Source organism: Colossoma macropomum, unplaced genomic scaffold, assembly GCF_904425465.1.
Source record: "Colossoma macropomum unplaced genomic scaffold, Colossoma_macropomum, whole genome shotgun sequence".
In the NCBI taxonomy this organism is placed as follows: Eukaryota; Metazoa; Chordata; class Actinopteri; order Characiformes; family Serrasalmidae; genus Colossoma; species Colossoma macropomum.
Window position 1 is genome coordinate 38,643,400 of NW_023494799.1, and position 26,025 is coordinate 38,669,424.

General features: G+C 42.2%; 1 protein-coding gene across 1 annotated transcript; it reads right to left on the minus strand.

Moving 5' to 3' along the window:
• Nucleotides 1-403: 403 nt before the first annotated feature.
• alx4a (ALX homeobox 4a) lies at nt 404-23,955 on the minus strand. The gene is made up of 4 exons (XM_036587261.1): nt 23,095-23,955; nt 7,463-7,776; nt 2,467-2,595; nt 404-1,628 (listed from the first exon to the last, which is right to left on the minus strand). The coding sequence occupies exons 1-4, from the start codon at nt 23,429-23,431 to the stop codon at nt 1,311-1,313; spliced, it is 1,098 nt and encodes a 365-aa protein (XP_036443154.1). The 5' UTR covers nt 23,432-23,955; the 3' UTR covers nt 404-1,310.
• Nucleotides 23,956-26,025: the final 2,070 nt, after the last annotated feature.

Sequence of the window (26,025 nt, forward strand, 5' to 3'; positions counted from 1 at the left end):
CATTTCACCTGGGATCATTATACCTTCAGGCCCTTCAAGTGGAAAATGGCTTTCACTCACTTTTGTGTATGACTGACTGCTTAATCTGTGCAGAGGGAGAATACGCTTTCTGTTTACAGGGAGCAGTATTTCATCGTGTGCCTCATTTCAGTTTGTGGTGGAGGCTAGACGCTTGAGGCAGACATTGAGAGACAGGCTTAGCAGGAAAGTGGTCATCACTGCTGCTCGGGGGGGACTATTGTGTCTTACTAGACCTTCTTTCGGAAGAACTCCGATCTACTGCCTCGAGGATGATGCTCATGTTATTCCTGGCTGGAAAACCCCGCAGAACTCGGGGACCCTTCCTGTAATCCAATGCAAATGTAGCGCTTCCTTTGAGGCCACACTGCACCAGGCTGGGAGAGTTACCTGTAGAAATGCCAATGGCGTGGCCACTTTAAATCAGCGCCTCCTCCTCTATGTCTGGCGCTCTCAGGCCCTGTGGCCCCAGACTCAGCAGGCCTGCTGTGCTACTCTCTCAGATAGTACACGCTCTTGCTAAACTTGCTAAACTTTCCCGTTCCATCCAGACCGTGGCACTGCGCTGCTAACATACAGGCTCGTATTAGGTTTCGAACAACAAATTAGAATTCTGAAGTGCAATGTAGAGAGCATTAGTCTGTCATGCAGAGCCAGATTTTTTTAGCTGCTTTGCTGAAACAGTGAAAAAGGGAAGGAGGCTAGTCTTGCGGCTAGCTCATTTCATATTTCTCATTTCTTAAAATGCAAGCAGCTGTTCTGCAAAAGCGTATGTATGTGTTACTGACAGTTCTTGGGCTGGATTTGGGCACGTTTCCAAAAATGATTCTGTGACAGAACAAGTTTTAGCCTGTCTGTAAAACATTCTTATTTCTGTACACCAACACCGTCTTTACAAATAGGGCCTACGTATTTAGATGATAAGTGCAGGGTTTGAATTTTTAGAATTTGATGCTTGTTCAAATGCATACTTTTCTCCCATCTTACACCATCTCCTTTGCTGTCTCTCGTAGAGCAACACCACATCCTTTGAATTACCACAACTTCATTTCTAAGACCAATCATCTCTGATTTCCCCCATCTCTCTCTGTTTTTCCTCAAGAGGTTAAGTTCACAGGGTTTGTGTGTCAACTTTCTTTTCTCCAGCCGGTCCACTCTCTCCACACGTGGCGCTGGGTGGTTAGACGATTTTCACACACAGACTCTTGTTCTTGCTCTCTTCGCACTGCCTTCTTTCTGTTACTAGGTTGTTAAGGGAAGTTCAGAGATAATGTGCTGTGGCTGCTGGGGAATCATGTAGCCCAGGAGATGGCTGCACTGTGTTCTTTGGCTTTCATTCGCAGGGTGGCAATGCTGGATGACTTTCTGTCAGGGTCCATGTTAAGATCATAACCATTTATGCCAGTGCTCATTCCTGGACTTCCAAACAGGCTGCCCATGTGGCTCTGTCCCATATGACCTCCAGGACTGGGCACTCCGAGGAAGTCGGACACTCCGCTTGCGGCATGAGGATGAGGGGTCATGCAGGAAGTGACTGAGTCACAGGGCACAACGCAGCCTGGCACGGGCGATGCTGCACTGCTGCTCCCTATCCATGAGGGATTCTGGATCTGGAAAACAATGGACAAAACATGAGGTTAAGTCGTAAAGCCAAAAGCAGCTGATACAACTCACAGTTCACTGCACAGATGAAACTATTCTGTAGAGCATTGAGTCATGCATTATTGTACATGACGTATTTTCTTTTGTTTCCAAATGAAAAGCAGCAAGAAAAATTATGCTTTAATATGTATTCTCTTCCTGATCTTGTGTCCTTGTTCTGAAATATTTAATCAGCTATGTTGCGAAGTTTTATGCTGAGAGATTTATTGGGCACTTTGAGGCGCTCGTCTGGTTTTGTGCTGAGTGGGCTGAGGAGGAATGCCTGTCTGTGCTCTCCTTCAACACCTAGTGTGCCTCCGCAGAGCAGCTCTCTTCTGTTGAGAGGGGGAGTGCGAAGTGAACTGAAAGGGCAGTGGCGTGTACTGGGGCAGGGGGGATCTGAGGGAGTGCTGCAGAGGGAGATGAAAGCCCTCTCAGGGAGATGCCCCAGATGTGCGCAGGGCTGCATTCCACAGCTGCAGGCCTGCTCCCCGAAGAGCCGCCTCTGCCCTCCCACCCTCCTGCAGATTCATAATAAATCCAGGGGATTCTCTCGGTCTCCTGCGAGGGCGTGTCTCGATCGGCCGCAGCCCTGAGGCTGACCCGACTCCGTGGGCGGGGGGGAGCCTCCAGCAGAGTACAAGGCGGGTAAGGGGCATGAAGGTGGCTTCCTCCAGTCCTACATAGCATTAGTGCTGCTTATTCTTGTCCTTTTCTCAGCGTTGATAACATTCATGAACTCTTCATTCAAGTCTTTTTGTGCAACAGCCACAAAATCTTTAGCTTATATGGAGACGTTGACCGTACCTGAGCGTAGTTCTCAGGTCGAGTGAGAAGTGGAAGCTCGTAGGCTGTAGAGAAGTGCGTTCGGACCTGCTGCATCTGCCCAAAACGTTCTCGCTTCCTCCACTTGGCTCTGCGGTTTTGGAACCATACCTGCAGGTAACAAGAGTTACAGTAATCATAAATTTAACAGACTTTGGACCTCAGCAGTATCTTAACATTTTTAGGAGAACATTTTATTCTTAAGTCATGGATTCAGAAATGTTTTCTTAATGATGAATAATCATGACACTTGGATGAAACATTTATTATCTGGGGTAAGTGAAATCAGCACTCGTGCACCTCCCTATCCCTGACCATTAAGAAGACCTGGAAACTGATCACTTGGTGATTCATTTTGGAATCAGATATTCTGCTGCTTAGAGGCATGGTCCAGCCACTCTGGACACAAACCTCCAACAGAAAGCCCCTGTTGCAGAGCGTTATATTATTTTTCAGCATCTCTTCCTGGAAAACGTTCAGTGAGACCTGGCTGTTGTTTGATGTTGTGGGAGCTGACAGATTGTGATGGCCTCCTCTGAGTTTCTTTCCTATCAGAGCCATCAGCAGCAGCAGGAGGTAAGGAGGGGAGTGCAGGAACCCACTGGGGCCAGAGGCCTCTGAGAACTGTGTCACTCCTCCACCATGTCTGCCTTGATGGATTAGAAGAATGCTGTCGACTTTTTTTTTTTTACTGTCAAAGTGATTTCAACCCACAAACATTTTTAACAAATGTTAACTAGCGTGGTGCGTCTGGCACATGCGTTCTCTACTTTGAATTATCTCCCTGTTTACTGTGATTTAAGGGCATTTATAGTGATTGAGTTCTTGCTGGTCATTTTCAGTAAGAAAAATGACTGAACATTTCACAGATAAATTGCTGTCTCATGAGCAAACCGTACGCCAAAATTCCGTTCTTTCCATTCTGAACGAGGTTCTATTTGTTGATTCTGTTAATTTACCGATTCCCAGAAAGATAGGCATTTTCATGTTTTGCAGTGGACCTGGGCATCAAACTCTGTTCAAACGTCTTGCATTTGGTCAAACCACAGATGTGCAGTGCAGCCCTCCCTCCAATAAACATGCAAACACATGCATGCACCATGCATGCATTCACACACAATTAAAATTCAAGTCAAGTAATAGAGTCATTCATCTAATTCCCTGGGTGGAGCAGACAATCAAAGAGAAGAGAGGATGGTCTCTAATACAGACAATGTGGGGAGAAGGTCTTCACATGAGCTCTCAAAACAAAATGTTAACAGATCCTGCAAGTCACATGCACAGCCCCCCCCCCAACCCCCACCAGCCAGCTTTTGTGCTCAAACCGGGATAGAGCTGTTTTCTCATGACAAAAGCGTGCTGTAATTAGCTCTGACAACTGATCCTAAAACCGTTGTTTATGAGAGCATTATTATGTTTAAATTTCCATCAAAGGCTGTAGGCCTGGCATTCTCTCCTTCAGCCAAAGAGCGAGACGTCACCCGTACTATCTGCACTCTGCGTAACCTGATAGCACTTTGCCTCTGATTGCACTTCATGTCTTGGTGGACATCAGAGTCCCCTGACTTTGCATCATATGTTTATAGAGCTTAACAGTTCAGCGAGAATAACGTTTCTGAATTTATGTTCCCCCCCCAAAGAAATACCCTGTTTTTTCCTGGCCAGTTAACATTATCAAGGTTTGAAGATGCGTTCACAGGTATGAATGGTGTGAACTTTGCGAGTCACTGAGCACCTGTCAGTGCAAAAGATGAACTTTGGTAAGAGATGTGTGTAATGGATTGTGCAGCAGTGCAAAAAAACAATTTGTCTCTATTTTCTTCCTGTCCTTCACTCTAGTTTTATCTTCTACTTTGACGCTCTTCCCCTCCATAAATCTGAGCAGGGAAGTTGGGAAATTGAAAAGCGAGATGGGAGAGGGTTCAAACTGGAGCTTGTTTTCATTTTATGTTTAATTTCCTGACGCCTAAGCCCCCGGCTTTCCGACGCTGCTCCTCCAACCCCGGAGAGGCGTGCAGACAAGAGGGGCGGACGGATTCCCTCGCTCCGCTCCTCTCCTCTTTCCTCTCTCAAACACACGAGCCAATGCAGAGGCGTGTAGAGTTTCTGCTCTCACCAAAAGCCCGTCTTTGAACCGAGAGAGACGGGGAGAACGAGAGGCCAAAGCTTTGAGGGAGGATTGTTTGGGAGCATAGTTCACTCAAATATGTCCTGCACCAGTCTCTCCTCTCTTTTTTCCCTCCGTCTCCTTCCCAGGGACCTTGCTGCCGTGTGCACGCTGGACCTGCCAACATGTACGATTTTGTTTATTTTTTCCTTTTTTTCGCTGAACATCTGCTTGGAAAGTAACTTGTTGCAAGGCAAAAAAAAAAATGTATCTTTGTATGTTGAGCACGCGTGGTAGTGACACGGTAATTGGTAAAGACGTTGACAGCTAAAGCAGCTTAGAGGCTTATTATAGAGCTTTATTTATGTTCCAGCACTGGAGGAGAGAGAACAGAAACGCTAAACTCAGCCCAGCAGAAAAGGGGAAAGAGCAGCTTTGAAGTCGGGAGCAGCTTTGAGGATTGATAGTCTGCCTCTGCTGTCACTCAAATTCACCTTTTGGTTTTCAAAATATTTTTTTTGAACTGCCATAAGTAGAAACAAAATTAGGCTTGATGAGAAAATAGTTTTTCCCCATATAAATGAGAAGTGTGTAGTTCAGATAATGAATGCGTGCGATTGTAGAATTAAATAATAGGTAAATGAATGAATTCATTCATTAATTCAGTTGATTCAGGTGCAGTTAAGTGATGTGTGTGTTTATTCTACAGTAGGACTAAGCACTACTAAAAACGATGGATAACTCTTCTTGGGATGCTTTTCTTTTTCTTTGGCATCTTTATTTCCATTTCAAATAATTCTGTCATATGAAACGGTTGGCTGCCAGGTTGAGGCTGGTATTTACAGCTCTTAACCTTTGACCTTTCAGATGTATCTGGCATGCACACATCTAGCTAACCTTCCATCCACTGTTTGGTTGGAAAAGCAAATTGGCAGCAGCACTACTTCACATGCTCCACTTGAACCTTTACACTTAACAGGATGGCGGCTATAGTCAGTGGTGGACGAAGAACACAAACCATGTACTGGAGTTAAAGTAGAGATACCCAAGGTAAAATATTACTGCAGTAAAAGTAGAAGTTCCTCCCTTTAGAACTCCAATTGAGTAAAAGTACAAAGGTATTTGCCTTCAAATGTACTCAAAAGTATCAAAAGTAAAAGTACTAAAAGATTAATTACGGCTCTGATGTCCTATTATCATTTTTGTAACAAGACTCGCTTCATCAACTCATTTTAGGTGAAAATACTCCAGTGTCTCTCTTGTAACACCAATATTTTAACAGAATGTCGTTAATTAGTGACGCTGATGTCTATTAAAATTATCAAAAGCACAAAACACTGAAGGCAAACAATTTCCATTAACCGAGTGGCTCTGAAATCACTTTCTGCAAACAAGCAAAGTTTCAGTTTAAGATTTATTTGCAACTTAGTTACAAGTTTAAGTTGAATAAAAACTTTAAAGTCAGATTCACAAATGTTGTAAAGTTTTCCTTTACTAAACTGCATCTGTAGGTCTCTGTTCATAAACATAAACTAGCCAAAACAAATTTACTATAAAATGAAAGTGTTTGTATAAATTCAGAAAAAAGAAACATGATACCCTGATTGGTGTGCTGCTTTGTGCTTCTTTCCTTTTGGCATGTTACATTTTTATACACACATAAACGAAAAGGAGTGACAGATTTCTCATAATGTAGTGGAGTAAAAAGTGAGATATTTGACTTTGAAATGTAGTGGAGTGAAAGTAAAAAGTTGCCCAAAATGGAAAAACTTCAGTAAAGTACACGAAAAACTACTTAAGTACAGTAACGAATTACATTTACTTCGTTACTGTCCACCACTGACTATAGTTATTTTAAATCTAGCTAAAAATGATCTGAATCAACTTTTTACTTAGATTATTTTCCAAACTGTATATGGATGGTGCTGTATATTTACATCAAATGTATTTTATAAGTACCACAGCAATTGTTATTTGCAATATTGATTTATTTTTAATACTCTACAGAACAGGACAGACTTTGGAATTGTAGACTTTGTAGAGAGCAATGAATGCGCTTGAGCTTTATGACTAAAATTACTCACATGACCTTTTTCTTTTGCCTACTTTTAGCAAGACAGATACGGGATGTAGTTGATGATCACTCTCTCGTGATGTTTAAGACTAAAAATGTGTCTGTGCATATTTTTATTGTTTATGTCTGGGTTAATTGAGACATTTTAGGATATGAGCAACCCTCACTACATCCAAAGCCTCGAGCCAGGTTCTCTCACCTACCCCTGAGAGCAGGGAGGGACACATTCTTTCCTGAGCAGGACATTAATGAAAAACAAACAGTGTAAATCCTGGGGTTCTTAGTAAAGCGTGCATGTGGGGTTGGGCGAGGGGACTCCCTGTCTGTCAGTCAGGGCTGGAATGCAGCAGTAGTCATGGAAGGATTATATGCAAATATGGGGGTGAGGGCTGGAGGGTCAGAGGCTCTGGTTTTCCAGACACAGGTATGGTGGAGCAGAGCTGACTTCAGAGGTTCTGGTGGAGGTTGAAGGGTGACGGCCAATACCAAGCATGTATGTCCTTTCTTTTTTCCACTCGTTTCACATCCATGAGAGACATCTCAAGTTATTTTGAGTTTCTTTGCCTCTATTTACACTGTTTCGCCATAGTGACCTCTCAACTTCAGAAAGATGACGATATCATCATGTATTGTTATGCTTTTAACAAACTTTGGAAAATATTTGCTTAAACTTTGGCGATGATTTCTCCGTTAATTAAACCTTATCTGAACGGTCATGAGGAGACTAGTGCTGGTGTACGCAACATAACAGATTCTTAAGGGAGGGGATATAAAGAAGAATGTAATGGACATGTTACCTGCACTCGTGCCTCTGTGAGGTCAGTCCTCAGTGCCAGCTGCTCTCGGGCATACACATCAGGGTAGTGTGTCTTTTGGAAGACTTTCTCCAGCTCTTCAAGCTGGTAGCTTGTGAAGGTGGTGCGGTTGCGTCTCTTCTTGCCCTTGTTGCTCTCACCTTCGCCCTTGTCCAGTGGGGAGGCCAGCTCAGAACTTGGCCTCTCCTGAGGACCCTTCGCTCCTGGTTCCTTCACACTGAGGTAGCTGCCATCCATCCCTGCGGGGTCAGTGTTCGGGGGCAACTCAGATTCTGTTAGCCCTGTGCTGTCTTTACCTGGAGAAGTAAGTTGCGGAGAAGAAAGATTAGTAATTGTCTGCCTATATAAAAATCCTATATTCTCCATGTATTATATGTGGGTTTATGTACATTTCTTTGTAACCTTCCTTTGTCTCATAGATCTAAACAGGCTATTATTGTTGAAAACTAATATGTTCTGATTGTAAATAGTTGTTTTCATTGGCCACCCTGTATTCAAAAAGCAGTCCAGGCTGAAAGACCCCTTATAGCTTTAATGTGAATGGGTGGTGTTAAACTGCTGTAAGTTAAATAGGTTGATTATATGTAAATATGTTGCTGTTCATGACATCACAAAAAGAGTGAAATCACTGCGAGCTGTTTCTCCTTTCCGCCTCACAAAACAGGCAAATGATGACCTGGTTGGGCTACTTTCCATTTTGGAAAAGTATTAGGAGCATGGAGAGCTTCACCACCTCCTTCAGCAGCTGGAGCTTTATGAAAACCTTAACATACAGCTCAGATGTTTGTGACTCAGTTTGAGCTGCTTCACTGTAAGCCCAAAAAATGTCACATAATTTAAAAAATTTGAGGTAACCCTTAGAAATCCTAAAAAATTAAAGTTAAGCATTGGCGAACACACCATCAGTGTACCTAAGATACTAAACGTGGAATAACTTGCATTTTTGGGGTTGGATAAACTTAAATGCATGCTTTTGTGCAACTCATAAATTCCTATTTTGATTGAACTTTTTGAGTTAGTCAAACCTAAAATTTCAACTTGATTACATATTTTATTAGATTACATTACATTACATTACATTACTGTTTCTGTTGCCAAATGCTGATGCATTAATCCCTAATGCAAATGTGGTCACTGCAGTATCTTACTAGCACAGGCCCAGACTTAGCAGAATGTTAACTTGCCCTTCCAGCCGACTACACAAGGTCAGGTAGCTTAACTGAAACTCATAAAGAAAGCACACCCCTAAGGGAAGGTCGCCTGAGTGGAATGAAAACACGTTGATGGTAATTAAAATGAAGGGAAAGAAACAACCAGTATGCAAATAGATGGAGCCAAAGGGGAAAGAAATAGGTTTTACCCAAACATATATAACATATATACCCCAGCAGGTAGTGTTAACCAAACAAACATGTTACTGTATTGCATTTAAACAAAATACCAGCAGTGCAGTTTCATTTATTTGAATGTGGTGGTTTCTGCAAATGTCCGCAGACTGAACAAAATTGCAATAAGTTAATTCTTCTCAAAAATGCTATTTGAACACACAAAATCATCAAGCAGAGCACTCAGAGGTTTTTTTTCCAGTGGTTATTTTTAGTGTTTATTTTGTTGCATCATGTTATAAAATCAAGCAAAATAGACAAGCTGTATTGATAATTGTATTATGTTTGCATTTTAAATGATCTGGTCTGTAAAATCTTGCGGGCTGCAGAAGCTTTTGTGGTCGGTTGTGTGGGCCTCGAGTTAGAAAAGGTTGGAAACCTCTGGTCTAGAACCTTTATATTCTGTGCAGGTTATGCTACATGTCATTTTGACATCTGTCTCATTTACAAAATGGTTCTTTGAAAAACAATCCATTGTGAAGTTCTTTAGGGAACCCAAAGTTCTATGGCATCAGCCCAAAGACATTCTTAGGCACCTGTATTTTAATATTGTTGTAAGTAGTAGCAGTTGTTGAGCCTGTCACTGAATTAGCGAACGATAAAGTGGAATTATTATGGATAGCATAAAATGACATGGCTGGCTGTTTCAGGAGTAAAAGAAAATTGCACACACAGTGGCGAGACGCAGAACTGGCATATCGTAATGTAGGGTTAAAATTAGTTTTGAGCCATTTTACTATGCAAAGCTCTTCGATGGGTCAGTTTAATGCCTCAGGCAACAGTGTGTGTCAAGGCCGTGGCTTTGTGTAATATCTAAACATGTCTGACTCGCTGCAGTTACGGCTGCCAGTCTCAGCTCGTAAATCTAGAGTTCATATGAAACAGATACCCTGGCTGTAATTGCAGACTGATAGAAAATTGCAGGTTCCCTGACTCTGCGCCTGGGTACTCCTCAGTGCCTGCAGTCCACCAACAGACCCGGGCCTCTTACATGCACAAAGTTTGTGGCTCTGGTGCAAAATGAAGCCCGGCTGGTAATGAGGCCAAACTAACCCTGCGACTCTGGAGTGGGATATTTTTTTTTGTGTATGTGTGTCAAGCCACTGGAAACACACAGCAGCTCAGCTGTGAAACCCCAGTCAGCCTCTTGGTCATAAATTCACTAATAACTGGATTTTAGCCTGCATTTCGCCTTCAGTCCTCTGCATCTTATTATCTAAGGAGCAGTGCTCAGAAAACCTGGTCTACATCCTAAGTGGCCTGTGAAATGAATTGGTGAAACTATGGCCAGGTCCAGTCTATTCCTAGGCTTTATATGTCATTTTGACATCAGAAGTTCAGGCAAAATCCTCAGAGATACTGCTCTGGTCAGGCAGTGTGCAATTCGTAGCTTGGGACACAAGATGAACTGGATGTGTGGAGGAAAGCCCGAGCAGTGTACTGCATCCAAGGTGACCTAAAAGCCCAACTAGTGATATACCTCTCCACTCATATAGATAGAAATCCTGCCAGCCTGTGGCCTTCGACAGCTGTTCCTAGTCAGCGCATGGTGAACGTCTCCCTATAGAAGTAATATTTTACAGAATTTTAAGGCTTGAAGATGCAGCATTTACCTTAATACGTCTGCATTCAAATACCTCTCTGGTTAAATTCACCTCTACAGGATAAGCTGGGATTTGTGTGAGTGGGACCTGAGGGATGTAGAGGCATTTGGCTCTGTAAACAATCAGCTACGTCAATAAATAAGCCTGAGGGTCTGCTATTGCTCCTGGGTCATGTAAGAGCTGCCTCACTTGGGCTGCCTGCCTTGTCTGGTCACTGTGGCCTCAGTCCTGACAGACGTGGAGCCAGGCCTGGGGGCATAATGGCTCCCACATTGCCTCCTGCCCAGGACTGACACATCCTGTTAAGTGAGAGGGAGCAAGCGTATTTATTCGAACATAAATATTTTCGGCCCATGCCTTCAGATGCCTTGCGCCTCTTGCCTCCACATGGGGAAGGCTGTCAGACTGTTTGAAATCAGTGTCTGGCGATCAAAGGCTCTTGTTGATACCTTATGTCACTGAGGGCTTTTGGCAGACGTAGGGTATTGTGACAATCCTTTACTTGTTATCCAGTGCGATTGAGCCAGGCTGCGAGGCTTCTCCGTTGCCCAAGGTGAACAGCAGTTGGCCGCCCCTGGAGCTCCTCCATATGGGCGAGTAACATGACCTGCCTTTTAGGCACGAAACCTCACTGCAAATCGTTTCTGTCAGAATGAGAAAGTTTTGGAGGGAATTGTGGTTGAACAGTGCAGTAAAAGGGCAGCACATGAGCACAGACCCAGCGCTGAACTAAGGCGTTACTGTATATGGGGAACAACGGGGTCTGTGGAGGAGTCCCTTTTCCCAAATTAGACCAAGAAAAGTCTCTCTTTGCTTAGCTTTATAGACGTGCTAATGACTGAGCCATTGGAGAAGTTGTTAGTAAGCCATAGAGGTAGTCGTCCATCTAATTAAAAGCGATCTATTACTACTGAATCTGTGCCTTCGTGCGTTAGCATCAGGCTCTTTAATTTTCACTAATCGAACGTCTGGTGATTTTTCAGTGTTTGGTGCTTCAGTCTCGTCCGTTAAAATCTGTCGGCATGTGCGTGTTTCCCATTTAACAAACGTCTGCTCTACAACCGTGTTTTTAAACACGACCATGGAACATTTTTAACTCTGCATCCAAGTCTTCCCATCACCTCCAATTACAGTGCGCTGACACAGAAGGGGAAGTCTGGAGACGATTGCTTTTCTTTGTCTACCCCAACCCAACGAGACAAGTGACATACTGCATCTGCATTGATGGAGCTCTGATCTAAAGGCACCACAGAAATTGCCTCTACTCGGTCAGCAATTTTCGTTTTGTCATGCCTTGACTGGTGAAGAAAGGCGGCGAGAGCTTGAGAGGGGAGTTCATCAGTAGGTTAGGAGAGGGTGAGGTTCAGCTGAGGGACTAATTGGCTATTTAACCTGAGTGGATTCACACCTGCCTGCATAGCAAGAATGGGGCTTGTAAATCCATTTTACTGCATCTACATTTACCTCTGACTTCTGAGCAGGATCCCTTCAAATGGGCTGCCATTTGATATGTCCAATAAAGGCCTGAGAAAGGGCACCCTATATATTTTTCATAATATATGCATGAACGGTTCAAACAGTAGTTCCAGACCTGTGCGCCCTAAAAAGGTGCCTTTCTTGCAACAGGAGACGCCACAGACTCCTGGCCCATAAGATGTCAGCGCTTGACCCCTTGAGTTAGTAAGGGTCATATCTTTACAAGGGGCAGCCATTTAGTCCCAGTTGAAAACGGGGAAATACATCAAAGTGTAATTTAACTGGCTATAAAGCGGCAGGGCATCCCCTATGCTTTTTATGGAATTTGATGGGCAGGGTCAGGAGCAGGCAAATAAAAGAAACACTATAAATTGGGCACCCTGGGGTTTCTGTGAAGGGTTAGTGGCAAAATATTACAAACACACGTCCAGTTGAAATATTAAAACATAAATAAGGTGGATTTTGGGCTACGAGCCTAATCTCCGGGCATGTGTAGTCCATGTTTTCACTGGAAGCCGAGGGGTAAAGGAAATTTGTGTAGACTGTTTGTTCTTCTCAACATTTATTTGTGTCTCTAATTGGGTTTGTTTTCCGTTCTTAAAATATGAAGAGAATCGTAATAGGCAGCTTAGTGCTCTGAAGCCTGGCCAGCCGTCTGAACCTTCCCTCCGCTTCCCAATTATTTCAGGCACTTTGCAGATGGATGCGTAGACTCGGGTCCTGAGCGTGATTGACTGGTAGAAACAGGAGGGCTGACATGGCCTGGTGGCACATGGAAATGATGGAAACTTTTTTTTTTCCTTTCTTATTTTTTTATTGGTGATTGCGAGCGTAACACCACAACATATTAGCAGAAGGACTGCCTCATTAGTAAACGTTTGCCTACACTACCATTTGCAAAACCAGAGCAAATCGCCTGCCCAAAGGCAGATGGAACAGCGGCTGCTCTGATGAATCGGGGGTTTTTTCCCTCCCCTCTCTGGTTGTGGGTCCAATATACTTCACCCTGACCACAGCACAGGGATAGTTTTTCACTGCTTTTACTTTAAGGTTTTTAAAGATCACCTCACATTCCTTCGTTAAATGTTGCTCTCGGAGGGAGGTGCAGTTTTCTGTTCTCAAATGCTCAAACGCAAAACAGTTGAAAAGAAAGCGGCTGTGGGTAGAGGCTAGTTTTGTCACGGATGCTGCCGAATGAAGAAAAGCACAGTAGTGAGAATCTGATAGGTATCCACGGAGAAGTCCAAACACACCGCTAGACCTGAGGGAAGATTTATCCCAGCAGGCAGCAGCAAAGAGCACCCGCTGTGCAAGAAAACACAGCATTTCCTTAAAGCCTCGGCTCACGATAAATCACTCTCTCAGCTCATCTAGGGATCTGTGAACGTGAGGTTCACAATAATTTAAACTAGGGACTGTTTAAACTCGTCGATTGGTCAGCAGGATCATCTGATAGAAGACGCATGTTTTTACAGAATTCAGATGGACATATTTGACAGTTTTCTCAGGAAAGTGATGCAGAGTTCTTTACTGATTCTTAACAACACAGTTTATCTCTTGGTAGCTCTCTTTCCCATGACTTTGTCTATATCATCAGAAGTGGTGGTTTGGTCAGAAATCAGGTTTGAAGTGCCCAGTTTGAAAATAAAGCTTTGGATAATTCAAGCTGTGGTTTTCTTTGGAACATCCGCAGGGACAGGCACATACATGGAGCGCCGCCACAACCTTCTAAACACATCAGACGCATCTTCGCTGCAGTGATTGCGCAATTAAACCTTTTAAACCAGTTTAAGCAGCTCTACTTACTCCGTTTCTCTCTTCGTTCATTTGTGTTTGTTTAGCAGTTGACGTGATAGTTCCTATCCCTCAGTAGTCTGGAATCCTCCGAGCAGCATTTAAAACCACAGCGGGGCAATGATGTGCTTTACGAGTGTAATGGAATGCTATAAGAGGACGAACTGATCACTGTCCTCTGAGCTTGTGGCAGAATCCAGTCCAAACCAGATGGACTGATAAAAGGTGTTTTAACATTTTTGGTTCTGAAGCCTGCTTTGCTTTTTTTTTCCTCATTAAACCGACTGCTTGGAGCAAAGCGATCAATATCCACAGTGCTGATTTTTAGAGATAAAACATGCAGCAGTGCAAGAGACTCACAAGAGATTCTCAACTGATTCACAACAAAACAGTCTCAGCAAAATTAGATCAGTTCTGGTCTGTTTTGCTGATGTGTAGTAGTCCATAGTGAGGTTCGAGCAGGCCTAGGTTGAAGCAGTCTTTTGAAGACTGTCAGCCTGCACGCCAGTCGAAACTAATGTAAATTGTAAAGCCAAAATATGATCTAACGGGTAAAATGATCCAGACTCCTTGTCACTGCTTCTTAGACTAACAGCCTGCAGAAATGTGCCGTTTCTTCAGGCTACGCAGTACCTCTGTGACTGGTTCCCATTATGTTCAGCCTCTGTTGCTTTACTGAAGGTTAAAGCAGTTGTTCAGAGCTATGACAGGCTAAACGAGTAGACCTGACACACCACGGTGCTGTTCGTAGTTTGATTAGTGTATTCACAAAGGTGGTGCGAATATATCTACATTTTATATATGTATAAGAAAATAGACATATTTATGTAGATTTATATGAAAATAGCTGACAATTCATTGCCAAACAATAAAACTATAGCTCATTCTAGTTCATTTATATTTCAGGATTTCTATGAAATATTGTCAGAGCCATGTTCTGTTATTTTTTTTTATGTATAGTCTTGTGTAAATGTTAAAACACCCCTGTTCAAATGACTTTTTGTTGATTTTCTGAGTGTAAATAGGTGAACAAATACTATACAGGGAAACACTTCTGCACATTTTAGTGCACAATTAGTGTTTATTTGCTGATTTTAACATACTGGGGAAAATAAAACAAAGTGAGGCCTTTACAAAAAGTATGCCATGTTTTTATATATATATATATATATATATATATATATATATATATATGTATATTTTCCCCAAGATGTTAAACCCAGCAAAGAAATAAAAATTGTGCACCAAAAAGGTCATTGTTAATTTTGTTCCCTGTAAAAGGTTTGTTAACTTAGCTTCAACAAAACATGTCTTTTGACTCAGAGTGTCCAAACTTTTGCATACGACTGCAGTGCTTTATCAGGTTTGTTGCCTACAAACAATCATACCTGTAGATCATCAAAGAGCCCAAAAAAAGGTTGATGCCCCCTTCAGGTATTACAGTTTTTAATTTTGTTATTTGCGATCAATAATGGTGTAAACAAAGCTATTGAATCTGAGAGCACTAGTGAAAATGTTTTATTTTGCTTTCTTTTCTAATTTATTACAGAGCTTCTCATTACAATTGATATTATCAGCATATCAATGAGGGACAAGTAGAATCTTTGAAATATTTACATGAATTTCAGAATTTCTGCCATTGGCTCAACAAGTTTGTGTGAAAGCCTCTGATGAGAAGATTAAATCCATCTGAGAATCGTCTGAACATGAGTTTCAAACCTGAACATTTTGTATAAAGGCCATAAATTTATCCCAAATTTGCTTAAATTTGAATAACAGACTAGAAACACAGCAGAATCTTGAATATTTATTTTACTTGCAACCTTTCTGTGTTTTAAAGTTTTCAAAATTCTATGACTTTGTTGTTTATCTAAAAACCTAAATAATAAAAACACCAGATCTTCAAAGTGGACCCCACTGTAGATGGTCATATTAACGATTATCGGCCCCTGCTGTTAAAACTCTGTCAATGAGTTTAAAGGAGGCAAACCCTAATAAACCCTCCTAATGTTAGAAGTTACATTTAAGTCCAGATTTGCCACTAAATTTCAGCTTCATATTCACATTTTATACATTTATGCAGTCGTTATTATTATTGAAAAAGCTTGTACAGGTCTACAGCAGAGCTTAAGTGTTTATATTATTGTATAATATATTTTGCTCAAGCAGAGTGATCTAATACTTTTGCGTAATCCTTATTGTCACCAAAATTCTATAGAATTCTTCACATACGTGAAACTATCTTTGTTTAGTTTTTGTTATTTTTCAGATAAATATAGTATTCTTTTTTTTAGCTCGGGAGAAGATGGCAGGAGGCCAAGTCCAAAGATCACTCTCTCTGAGGTCCTAAGGGAAGCCAGCTAAGACAAGAGCAGCAAGAGTCCTAAATTAGAAATGATCTTTCTGCTGACTCTGGGGGTTTTACTGCTCGCTCTCTGTAATGTAGCAGATGATTTCACATGAGCAGCAATAACTGAAGTGCTAGAAACACATGTGCTCAGTAAGAGGAGGACAGAATCATATTATTCATGCTCTGTGCTGCTATCAGTGTGATAGCACACGAGAAGAATTCAGCAGGCTGCTCCATGTACGGTTGTGTGCAGAAGTTTGGGCGCCCTTGGTCAAATGACACGTTTTTTTGATTTCCTAAGTGAAAATAAGTTCTGTATAAATCCTCTACAGAGAAAAACACTTCTGTGCATTTTAATGCAGAAATACAGTTTGCATTTGCTGAACTGAACATACTGGGAAAAAATTAAGCATAAAATGTGGGCTGAGCAAAACCTTTGGCACATTTTTATATTTCAGCAAATAAATAATAATTGTGCACTAAAATTTGCTGGAAGCAAGTTTGTTCCCTGTGAGGGATGTTTACTTATTTTCACTCGACAAAATATCATTTTCCTGGGGGTGTTTTGCTCACGGCTGTGTATCATTCGGCTCTCGACGTCCTTACTTGCCCGGGAATCATGGGGCACATTCTGTTTAAACACAATGTGATAGAATTGTTAAAAACATAGATATTAAAAGTATTTTTGCTCTAACATCTTTTTTAAGTTGTAGCAGCGCAGTTTGTCTTAAAGATTTATGTTCGATCTTGACTTAACAGTATCCAAATTAGAAAAATTCTGAATAATAGTAAAATTAGAGCTATTAAAGCTATTTTGTTATTCCTCAGATAATGCTCAGGTAATAGATTTAGCGCTCGCCATCTGGCAGTAATCCATATCATCTCAAATAGCCTATTGATTGAAACTGAATAAAGAACTACAGGACATAACTTTTTTTCCCAGTTCATAGCAACTGGACTCCCTCCAAAGATTTATCAAAGCCAGGGCTCTACATACGCGCTTACCTGCTATAAAGAATGTTTGCGTCTGGCTGTTGGTACCCAGCTGGGTCAGTGGGCCACAGAATCATTCACAGGCCTCGAGCTGTCCGACAAGAGGTTCTGACTCAGGCACGGAAAAGGACGGGCAACCCTACCCCCAAAGTATGTGGAATTTTTTCCCTTTTATGCTTCTCCAAAGTCATGTTTCAGTTCAGCTTTCCTGCGGGACGTTAGTCAGTGTTGAATGTCACTGTGAATTACTGGCGGATCAACAATTTATAGAGGATGTTGTTACTGAATTATTCCTCTACCCCAATCAAACACATTGTAAAAGCAGGGCTTAGATCTTTTATTCACTGTGAACTCCGAGTGCCCACTATTTACTCTACACCATTCAGCGCTGTAAGTTACACTTAAAGTTGCGTTGATCAAAGCTCACAGCTGAAATGCTTTAGTGCAAAATAAGATTTTATGAATACACTAGTCTTGCAACAATGTGCAAATGTGTCTGACACATGCATCTTTCCAAAGAAGGGCATGGTCGCCTTGATGAATTGCATTGTTGTGTATTTGTCCGAGGCGTTCGTTAAAGAGGTTACACAAACCAGTCAACCTTTGACATTTAAGGGACTCCCTTTGATTTTTGGCCTCGTCTTTAAAAGTATGAAAAATAACCAGGGGTGCTTGGAAACATACATCTGACTCAGATTAATGATTGAGGGCTCCTGTAGTGCCGGGGCATTCCAGTCATCGCTGTTAGCTATCTGAAAGTCTTAACTCAGCGATGTGGTCAGATTAGGGTTAGACTGGATGTTACTACAGCGCTCTGCCTCCTGCGTTCTGAGTCTGTTTTTGTTACTGATATTGACCAACGAAGAGGAATCGACCTGGCATCCTTTTCGAAACCGCAGGCTAAATGATTATGTAGGGGGAAAACATGGGCATGGTCCAGTCCCAGTTTGTGACAACTGTGCTGTTTCTTCTGTGCACAACATTTATTGTTTACAGCATTGTAAATTACTAGAATTACATTACACAAAATTAGCAACTATTTTTTTTTTTTCTCTCAACATTTTTCAGCAGAACGGTCCGACCTTTTGTGCATGTTTTTTCTTGTTTTTCTTCTTGGGTTCCTCTTTTTTTGTTTGTTTATTGTTTGCTTGCTTGTTTATATGCTCTCCATTTCAAATAAACAGCAGGTTGATGCCACATTAGGATGCCTAGCATCTGTCCCTGTCCTTTCAGCTGGTGCAGGGTGCACAGAAAGATCTGTACAGGACGTTTGCGCACGTCCACTGCAAGAGGGGTCATCAGAATAAAAAAAGGGAGAGCGGTTTTACTCTCACGCTCCTTCACGGGTTCGGAGTAAGTGGCTGGAAACGTGTTTTCAATTTGTCAGTTGCAGCACACCAAGCTCTCCAGATCAATTACAGTGATGCATTCATATATATATATATATATATATATATATTTATATATATATCCCCCTCCAAATTATCCCCTTAACCTGAGTGCCTGTTGCAGCTACTCTCCTCATTCTGGCCTGTTTAGCTTTTTCGCAGGCTATAATGCTGAAGGTATGCCTTTTGCAGTGATTTATCCATTTTGTTTGGCTGCCTAATTTAGAGAACAGGATATTGCCTCATTTAGTAAACAGGATAACAAAAACATGTTGGCTACCAGCTTGTTTTATTTTAAATGCTCCCTTAGTTCATACATATTTTGCAGGTTTATAGCATTCCCCACACTCATGAATGGAAAGGCCAGCTGAACTATTCAGCCTGAACAGAGTTCTCATTTGCTTTATTCTGCCTGTGCTGTGCTGTGCTGTGCTGTGTAATATACCTACATAGCCTATATTTAAGAATATAAGACTTATTGACTTCTTTTCCAAGAAGGTGAACAATGTTTAAAGGAATCTAATTCATATTTAATTAACTGGCCTCTCGTAGAAACTCGCTGATTACATTATAGTTCAGATTCTAGAGGTGCTCAGTAGGATTTAATACATCAGGGCTCAAATCTGATCATTACTGCTTTTTTCTCTAACCGCCTTCTACTCTCATTGACTCTCTTCTCCGTTTTAGTCATTTTTAATTACATTTTTCCGCGTTTTGTTTCCTCGTTTACTGTTTTATCGAAGGCCTGATGTTCATCGTCCCCATCAAAGCGCTTGGTATTAGTTAAACGGAGCGGAGCTTTACTTTAATGACATCTGCGCAGCAGACCGGCCTTAAATCTGAGTGTCTCTGGCCGCGTTACGTCACGCTTTTACACTCAGTGTTTCGCTGCGCAAAGACTGATTACTTTATCGTGCTGCGCGTTACTGAGCTGCGCGACCTTCACTGCGAAGCGAGCCATTTTCGTGAATTCCCTTGTTAAAATAAAATTAAATAAAAATGTAATAAGAATAAATATTAAAATATAAAAAATAAGTAAATGATATTTACATAATTGTGTTTTATGTAATTATTTATTTATTATTATTATTATTATTATTATTATTATTATTATTATTAGTGATAGTAGAAATAGTAGGGCTTATAGGTTCTATGACTTGTAACAATACTTGTAAAACTGTATGATGAACCCTTTTTTGGTGCTTATAGAACCATTTCAACAGGTCTCCGTCACAGAATAGCATTTAACCATGCAAAGAGCTATTTATGCATTCAAATGAGTGATATATATTTATCACCTTTATTACAACCTTAATTTCCTTTATTTAAAAACCATTACAATAAAACAGCTACTACAGTAGTACAGCAGTGTTATAGTAGACTTTTTTTTAAATGCAATGTTTAGTTGTTATTTTATAAACAAACGTTTTGATTATATTTATAGTGTATTAGTATAAATTATCATTATTATTATTATTAGTAGTAGTAGTAGTAGTAGTAGTAGTAGTGTTGCTGTTAATAATAATAATAATAATAATAATAATAATAATATCCTGTCGTTTTACTAATTATAATAAACTCAAGCCAGGTCGTAGAGGCTTCAGTCATCATAGGCGCGTAACTTCACTGCTGAGCTCTCAATCCGCGGTCGTTTATCAGAGTCAGCTCTGACAGCTCAGATTTACTGTCTGGCCTAGTTTAGTGGACTTTTACTTTAGTGGAAGAAGTCCGCCTTTTTTCTCATGACAGTCGGTTCTGTTAGCAGACAGGCGATAAAGCGGTCTGCGAGGCTTTTATTCTGTAATTGTATTCGGATCCCGCGCGCTGATCAGTCAGTAAATGCTTGTTTCTTTACCGTGCGCGACTGTCCGGTCCGTCCAGTCCCTGCTCGTCTGAACACACGTGTCTCTCTGTTAGGCCATTTCTCTGCAGACTGATGGGGTTGAAAGGCACTCACCGCGCCGATCACCTGCAGGCGGCTGAGGGCTCCTATAGGACGCGCGGTTCTGTTCTACGGCCCGGTAATCCCAGCGCTTAAAGCCCTGGTGCACATGGAGCGCGTTATTCCGGGTCCAGATGGATCAAACCCTCCTCAAAAGTGCTGCTTCACACGTGCAGGGCGAGCTTTAAAAGCCCCCTCTGAAGCGGTCCAGAGTTTGGCAGGAGCCTCGCGGTCGTAGCTTTGATTGCTGCTGCTGTCAGATAAGGCGCGCATATGCCTCACACTTTCCCATGCAGACCTGCGCTTTAACGCAGTGAAGAGCAGCAGCGCTGAGGGGCTTTATTTATGTTCCCCCGTCTCCACAGTGCTGGACATATGAGTGTTATTGCAGACCGCTCGTGATGAGTCATGATCATCCTCTGCAGAGTTATAGCTGAATCAGCAGCGCTGTGTACGCTGTGGTAGATATGACAGATCGTGTGTGCTGATTATCTGCCTTCTTCCTTCTAATCCATCACAGACGCGTCCATCATGAACTACATCGATGGTTTGACACGCCACACTCGCTAATTATCATGAGGAAAATGCGTGTCAGCGTGTTCTTATCCAACACGCGTGAAGCGGCCACAGTGGGCCTTTACTGGGGAGAGTGGGTTCAGCGTGTTCCTAATGCTCTAAAACGGAAAAACATTTATAGTTTATTATTATTGTTATTATTTTTATTATTATTATTATTTTAGCTTCTTGTTAATAACAGAGTTCTAAGCTGGTTTATAGCTGTTAGAACGACGATTGAGTTGATGTTAATTCAGGTTGGGCTTTTTTTCAGTTTCCATTAATCGGTGATGAAGAACATCAGTGTTTTATTTCAGAGAGGACAAAATTAGCCATTTTTTTTGCTATTAAAACTCAAGTGGTCTTACTGATGTTTTATCCCTCTGGTCATTGGGGGTCGTACCCTCAAGGGTTCATCTTCAGTACTTTTAGTTAAGGATCATAACTACCATAATCCACTGAAACGATATTTTCTAAGATGTACTGACTCCACACACCCCGTCTCGCCTCCAGGACTTTTATTTTATTGTTCTGTGTTGAAACATTAATGAAAAGGTACAAATATGTACCTTTTTTCTGGGGGAAAAAAATGAAACCGCTGTTGTCCATTTGAGGACGCATTCACATTATTTATACCTCGAAAAATAGATCAGCACAGCACCTTTTTTGGCAGTCAGCAAGCTTACTAACCTGTTCCACAAGTGGCTGCACAGAGCCGTGGATCTGGGCTAATTTGGGAAATTTGCTATTTGTGTGGTTATTATTATTATTATTATTATTATTATCTCGGAGATGTCAGTTTCCTGTGATATTAAACACTCTGTTGTGTGGTTAAAGCGCGCTGTATCTCAGCTGCTGTGTAGTTAAAAGCTCGTAAAACGTGTCTCATTTGCCTGGAGAAGCTCGCGGCCCTCAGAGCTGGGAATCCTCTTTAGTGTGTGTTTTTAGGTTTAGGTCATACACGCGTTCTAGTGGGCTCTGTTCCCCTTAGAGGCCGTTAAATCTGTACTCCAGCTTTCTTTCTTCCTTCCTTTCTCTTATTCAACCCGCCGCTCCGCTGTTTTCCTCTACAGTGAACGGCGGGCCCGAAGCAGAATCCGCTCCAGTATTAAACACTGCTAACCCTCACTGGAGCCGTTGCTGCTGTTTGGCTTCATTCTGGGGCTTCGTTAGACCGAACTGCCCCTCCACAGGCTGTTTATCCATCGCTCCTATTTTGTTAGAACGCAATTCTAAAGTAGATAAAAATCAAACACCTGAAAACCTGTTAATTCAATTGTCCGATTCAGCTGCAACGTGAAGGATTGTAATGCAGATTATCGCATTAAATCTAATTGAATTCGGTGCTGCAGTGAGAGCGGAGCGTCATCGCGTTACTGACTCCGCGCAGCGCGTTCGCTCACTGAATATTAGCGGAGCCACAATCGCGGTGATGAGATTATCAATATTAGAGGAGCAATAATTAGGGCTGTGTTTCTGCTCTCCTCCTCATCCACTCACCTAAAAGCGTCAGCCTCCGGCCTGCTGCGTGGAGGGCAGCGTGAATTAAAACGGGAGTACACGCACACGCACACATGTATGTTATAGATATGTTATAATAATATATTTACATCTACATACGCGTTGGAGAGTAGCTGGTGATATAGTGTGTCCCAAAAACTGCCACACGTCTCAAAACGTTGCGAGAACACACACACACACACACACACACACTAGTTTCCAGACTCATGGAAGAACACGCTTTTTTTTCTCTGCTTCGAATCTCACGTGAGGAAAATAAAACCTTCCAAACTCTAGCAACAACGAACACACACACACACACACACACACACACACAGCTTCCAAACTCCTTGCTCGCGCTTTAATTGTAATTTAAAGCTCACACACACATACACAACTTACGAACTCGCGCAGAAACACACTTTCCAACTACGAATACACGCACACACACCTCCTCAACACGAAGAAGACACTCTCTAATTAAAAACTCATGCACGCGCACCCACACACACATCGCTTCTAAAACAAAGCTCGAGCACACACACTCTTCTTCATAAACTCACCCGAGAGAAAACACACTCTCCTCTTTCCCCCCGAAAAAACACAGCGTGCGCATCACGCACTCACCGTAACAGGAGAGCAGTCCTCCTCCTCCGTTGTGTCCGCTCTCCTGGTGCCCCTTGCCGCCCTCTGGGGGTGTTTTGCACGCGGCCCTCTGCATGAAGAGGTGGTATTTGTTAAAGGTGCCTTCCCCGTCCACGCTGGGCTGGCACTCTTGCTGCTGCTGCTGCTGGAAGGGGCTGCGGGCCTGCGCTTTGGCGCCCGGGAACGCGGGGCTGTACTTGGCCTCGGCCGCCGGGAACGTCCTGAACGGGTTTGCGTGCTGCTCGCGGGGAGCCTGCGGCCCGTAGTACGGCTCCATGGAGCTCATGTCGCAGTATGAGACACACGTCTCAGCGTTCATTCCTAAAAAAAACTGTACGTGGAAGAAACAGAAAACCGCGTCCAAAACTTTTTTTCCTCCCTCTCTCTCCCTCTCTCTCTCTCTCTCTCGCTCTCTCTCTCACTCTCTCCCCACCTCTCTCTCTCTCTCTCTCTCGCTCTCTCTCTCTCTCTGTCCTTTCTCCTTTTCCTTTTCGGAGCCGTAAAGGAAGCAGATACTCTCTGTCTCTGTCTCTCTCTCAGCCTCTCTCCTTCTTCCTCATAGGAGCGCACACTCTCTCTCACTCGCTCACACGCATCCGCGCGCGCGCACGCACGCAAGCACGCGCTCCCAGCTGGGTTAGCTTCGAGAAAACGATTCAGATGTTTTCCAGAAAGGAGTGAAAGGTTTTTTTTTTAAAAAGGGAAAAAAGGCCCCCTTAAGGTTTAGAGGAGCTGAAAAAAGTGAGTCTTTCTCGCGAAGATGCAACCCAGAGCTCCTCCGTATGCGCGCGAGCCTGTCCGGCCCTCTCCTCGGTTATTATGGAGATGAAATGAATGGGTGAGGTCAGACCTTTTGCTTGTGAGAGAGAGGAAAAAAACGGTTTTGTTGGGGAATATGTGGGGGAGACTTAACACATGACATTAATGCAATTAGGATATGAATATATAACTGGCTGCGAATGGGGGGGGGGCAGCGCAGAGGGGACAGATTCGCTCCGGACTTGTGATACAGACTAGCACTGGCTGTTGTTTTTAAAACTTATTTCTTTGTCTTGTTCAAATATGGTCACTTTCTCGTGAGATAAAATCCTCCTGTCTCACTTGTTGACAGTCTTTTTGTCTTTGTCTGCGCCCCCCCCCCCTTTGAGTCTGTTCCCAAAGGAGCCATCATTCTGCTGCTTTGACGTTAAACCTTCACCTTTTTAACAGTGACGACACTGGAGATGTCAAAACAGGCTTGATCGGTTACTCAACATTACACTCCCGTTTCATCGATATATATATATATATATATATATATATATATATATATATATATAAACAAAATGGTTATATTTTATCAATATATTCTAAAATATAAATACCATTGATTGCAATATATTTACAATTTTGCATTAGTGGGTTCTTGGGTAACTAATTTCCTGTGGTGATTGTTGTGGATAATGCGGTATTTATCAATAAAACGTGTCATTGGTGTGATTCTTGTGGTTTTCCCGTAATCAGAAATGGACAAAATAGCCTAAACTCACACTCAAATAAATCTACTATTACTCCAGGGAAATACAAGTAAAAGTACCTTTCCAAAAGAAACGAGCAAAAACCCTTAAAATGGTTCTTTAATGGTCCTTTAGTAAAGGCAGTGGTTTTATTTAAAACAGTTACAACCCAAAGAACCATCTGAGTGCTCTGCATGGCTGAATGCTTCTCCATGGTGGAAAACCTGCTGCTTGTTCCACTTCAAAGAACCTTTTTCGGTACTATATAGAGCCCTCAATGCTAAGAATGCACCAGGTAAAAGAAGGACTAATAGAACTGCATAGAACCTCTTAATTCATCCAGCACCAGCAGAGTTTTGTTAGGCTCCACTCGCCTATTTTTGGATCCTTTAGGTCTAATTTATTATGCTGGGTTGGTGACACTGTAGCGCTGTGAGTCACACCACTGACTAGACGGGCTCAGATTGAAGGCTAAAATGTGAAAGTCAGTGGTGTGACCAGTCGCAAAGTGTCACCAAGGTAGCACGATGAAATAAACACACACACAAAAATTAAAGACTAAATTGTGCCTGAATGAGTAGTAGATGCCTTTGCTCACAAAATATAATAAATATAACAAATAGAAAAACTATTATCATCTCAAAAATACTCATATTTATGATGTAAATCAGTCACTATTTTACTGAGTAAATCTAACTGGTTGCTGTGTGGCTCTGGCTGTAATAGTGTAGTGCAGATTATAAACAGAGCCAAACACATTATAACAGGAAAACAGGGTCTTGTTCTTATAAAACTGTGGCTGCGTCCAAAACAGCAAACTACCATACATCAAAACTACACACCACCATTGGAAGCCCAGTCATTAGGATAGTATGTGTAGTGCAGTAGTTTGCGGTTTGGGACGCAGCCTGTGATCGTTAGCATCACCATGTTTAATCAGTTTAGCGCTCATTGGTTCTCTGCATGCTTTGGGAAATAAATGGTCGGTTTAATTCTACCTTATTTTTCATTAACCTTCTTTATTTCGCGCTCTGACAGAGTTGAGAGAGTATCTGCTCCTTCAGGTGGGCTCGTATTTCCCCATTCGCTGAAAGCAGTGAGTGAGCCGTGTGGTCGTGATGTTGAAGATGCAGTCACGCGTAGACAAGCCTCAGCCCTGAGCGCTGATGTCTTGGAGAAGGACTTGGAGAAATTGATCTTCATAGATGAATGTAATTGGAATAATCAGCGTCTGTGAAGCTGATTTGTCTGTCGCTGTGCAAATAAACCGGCCTCGAATGGAATAGATGTGAGGTTTTCAAGGGTCGCTGACCAAACGGGGGCTTTGTTAGTAGCACCTTTCCAACTTCATTACAACGGAGACACTAAAGTGCCGTTGCGAAATTAAAAATATTTGCAACGAAGTTGCGTCCTCTCG

Excerpts from the sequence above, each read along its gene's own strand:
- alx4a (XM_036587261.1), bottom strand. The coding sequence starts at position 23,431 with ATGAACGCTGAGACGTGTGTCTCATACTGCGACATGAGCTCCATGGAG. Across the intron at positions 7,777-23,094 it reads AGGACTGCTCTCCTGTTACG|GTAAAGACAGCACAGGGCTA; the intron begins GTGAGTGCGTGA and ends TTACTTCTCCAG. Across the intron at positions 1,629-2,466 it reads GACCTGAGAACTACGCTCAG|ATCCAGAATCCCTCATGGAT; the intron begins GTACGGTCAACG and ends ATTGTTTTCCAG.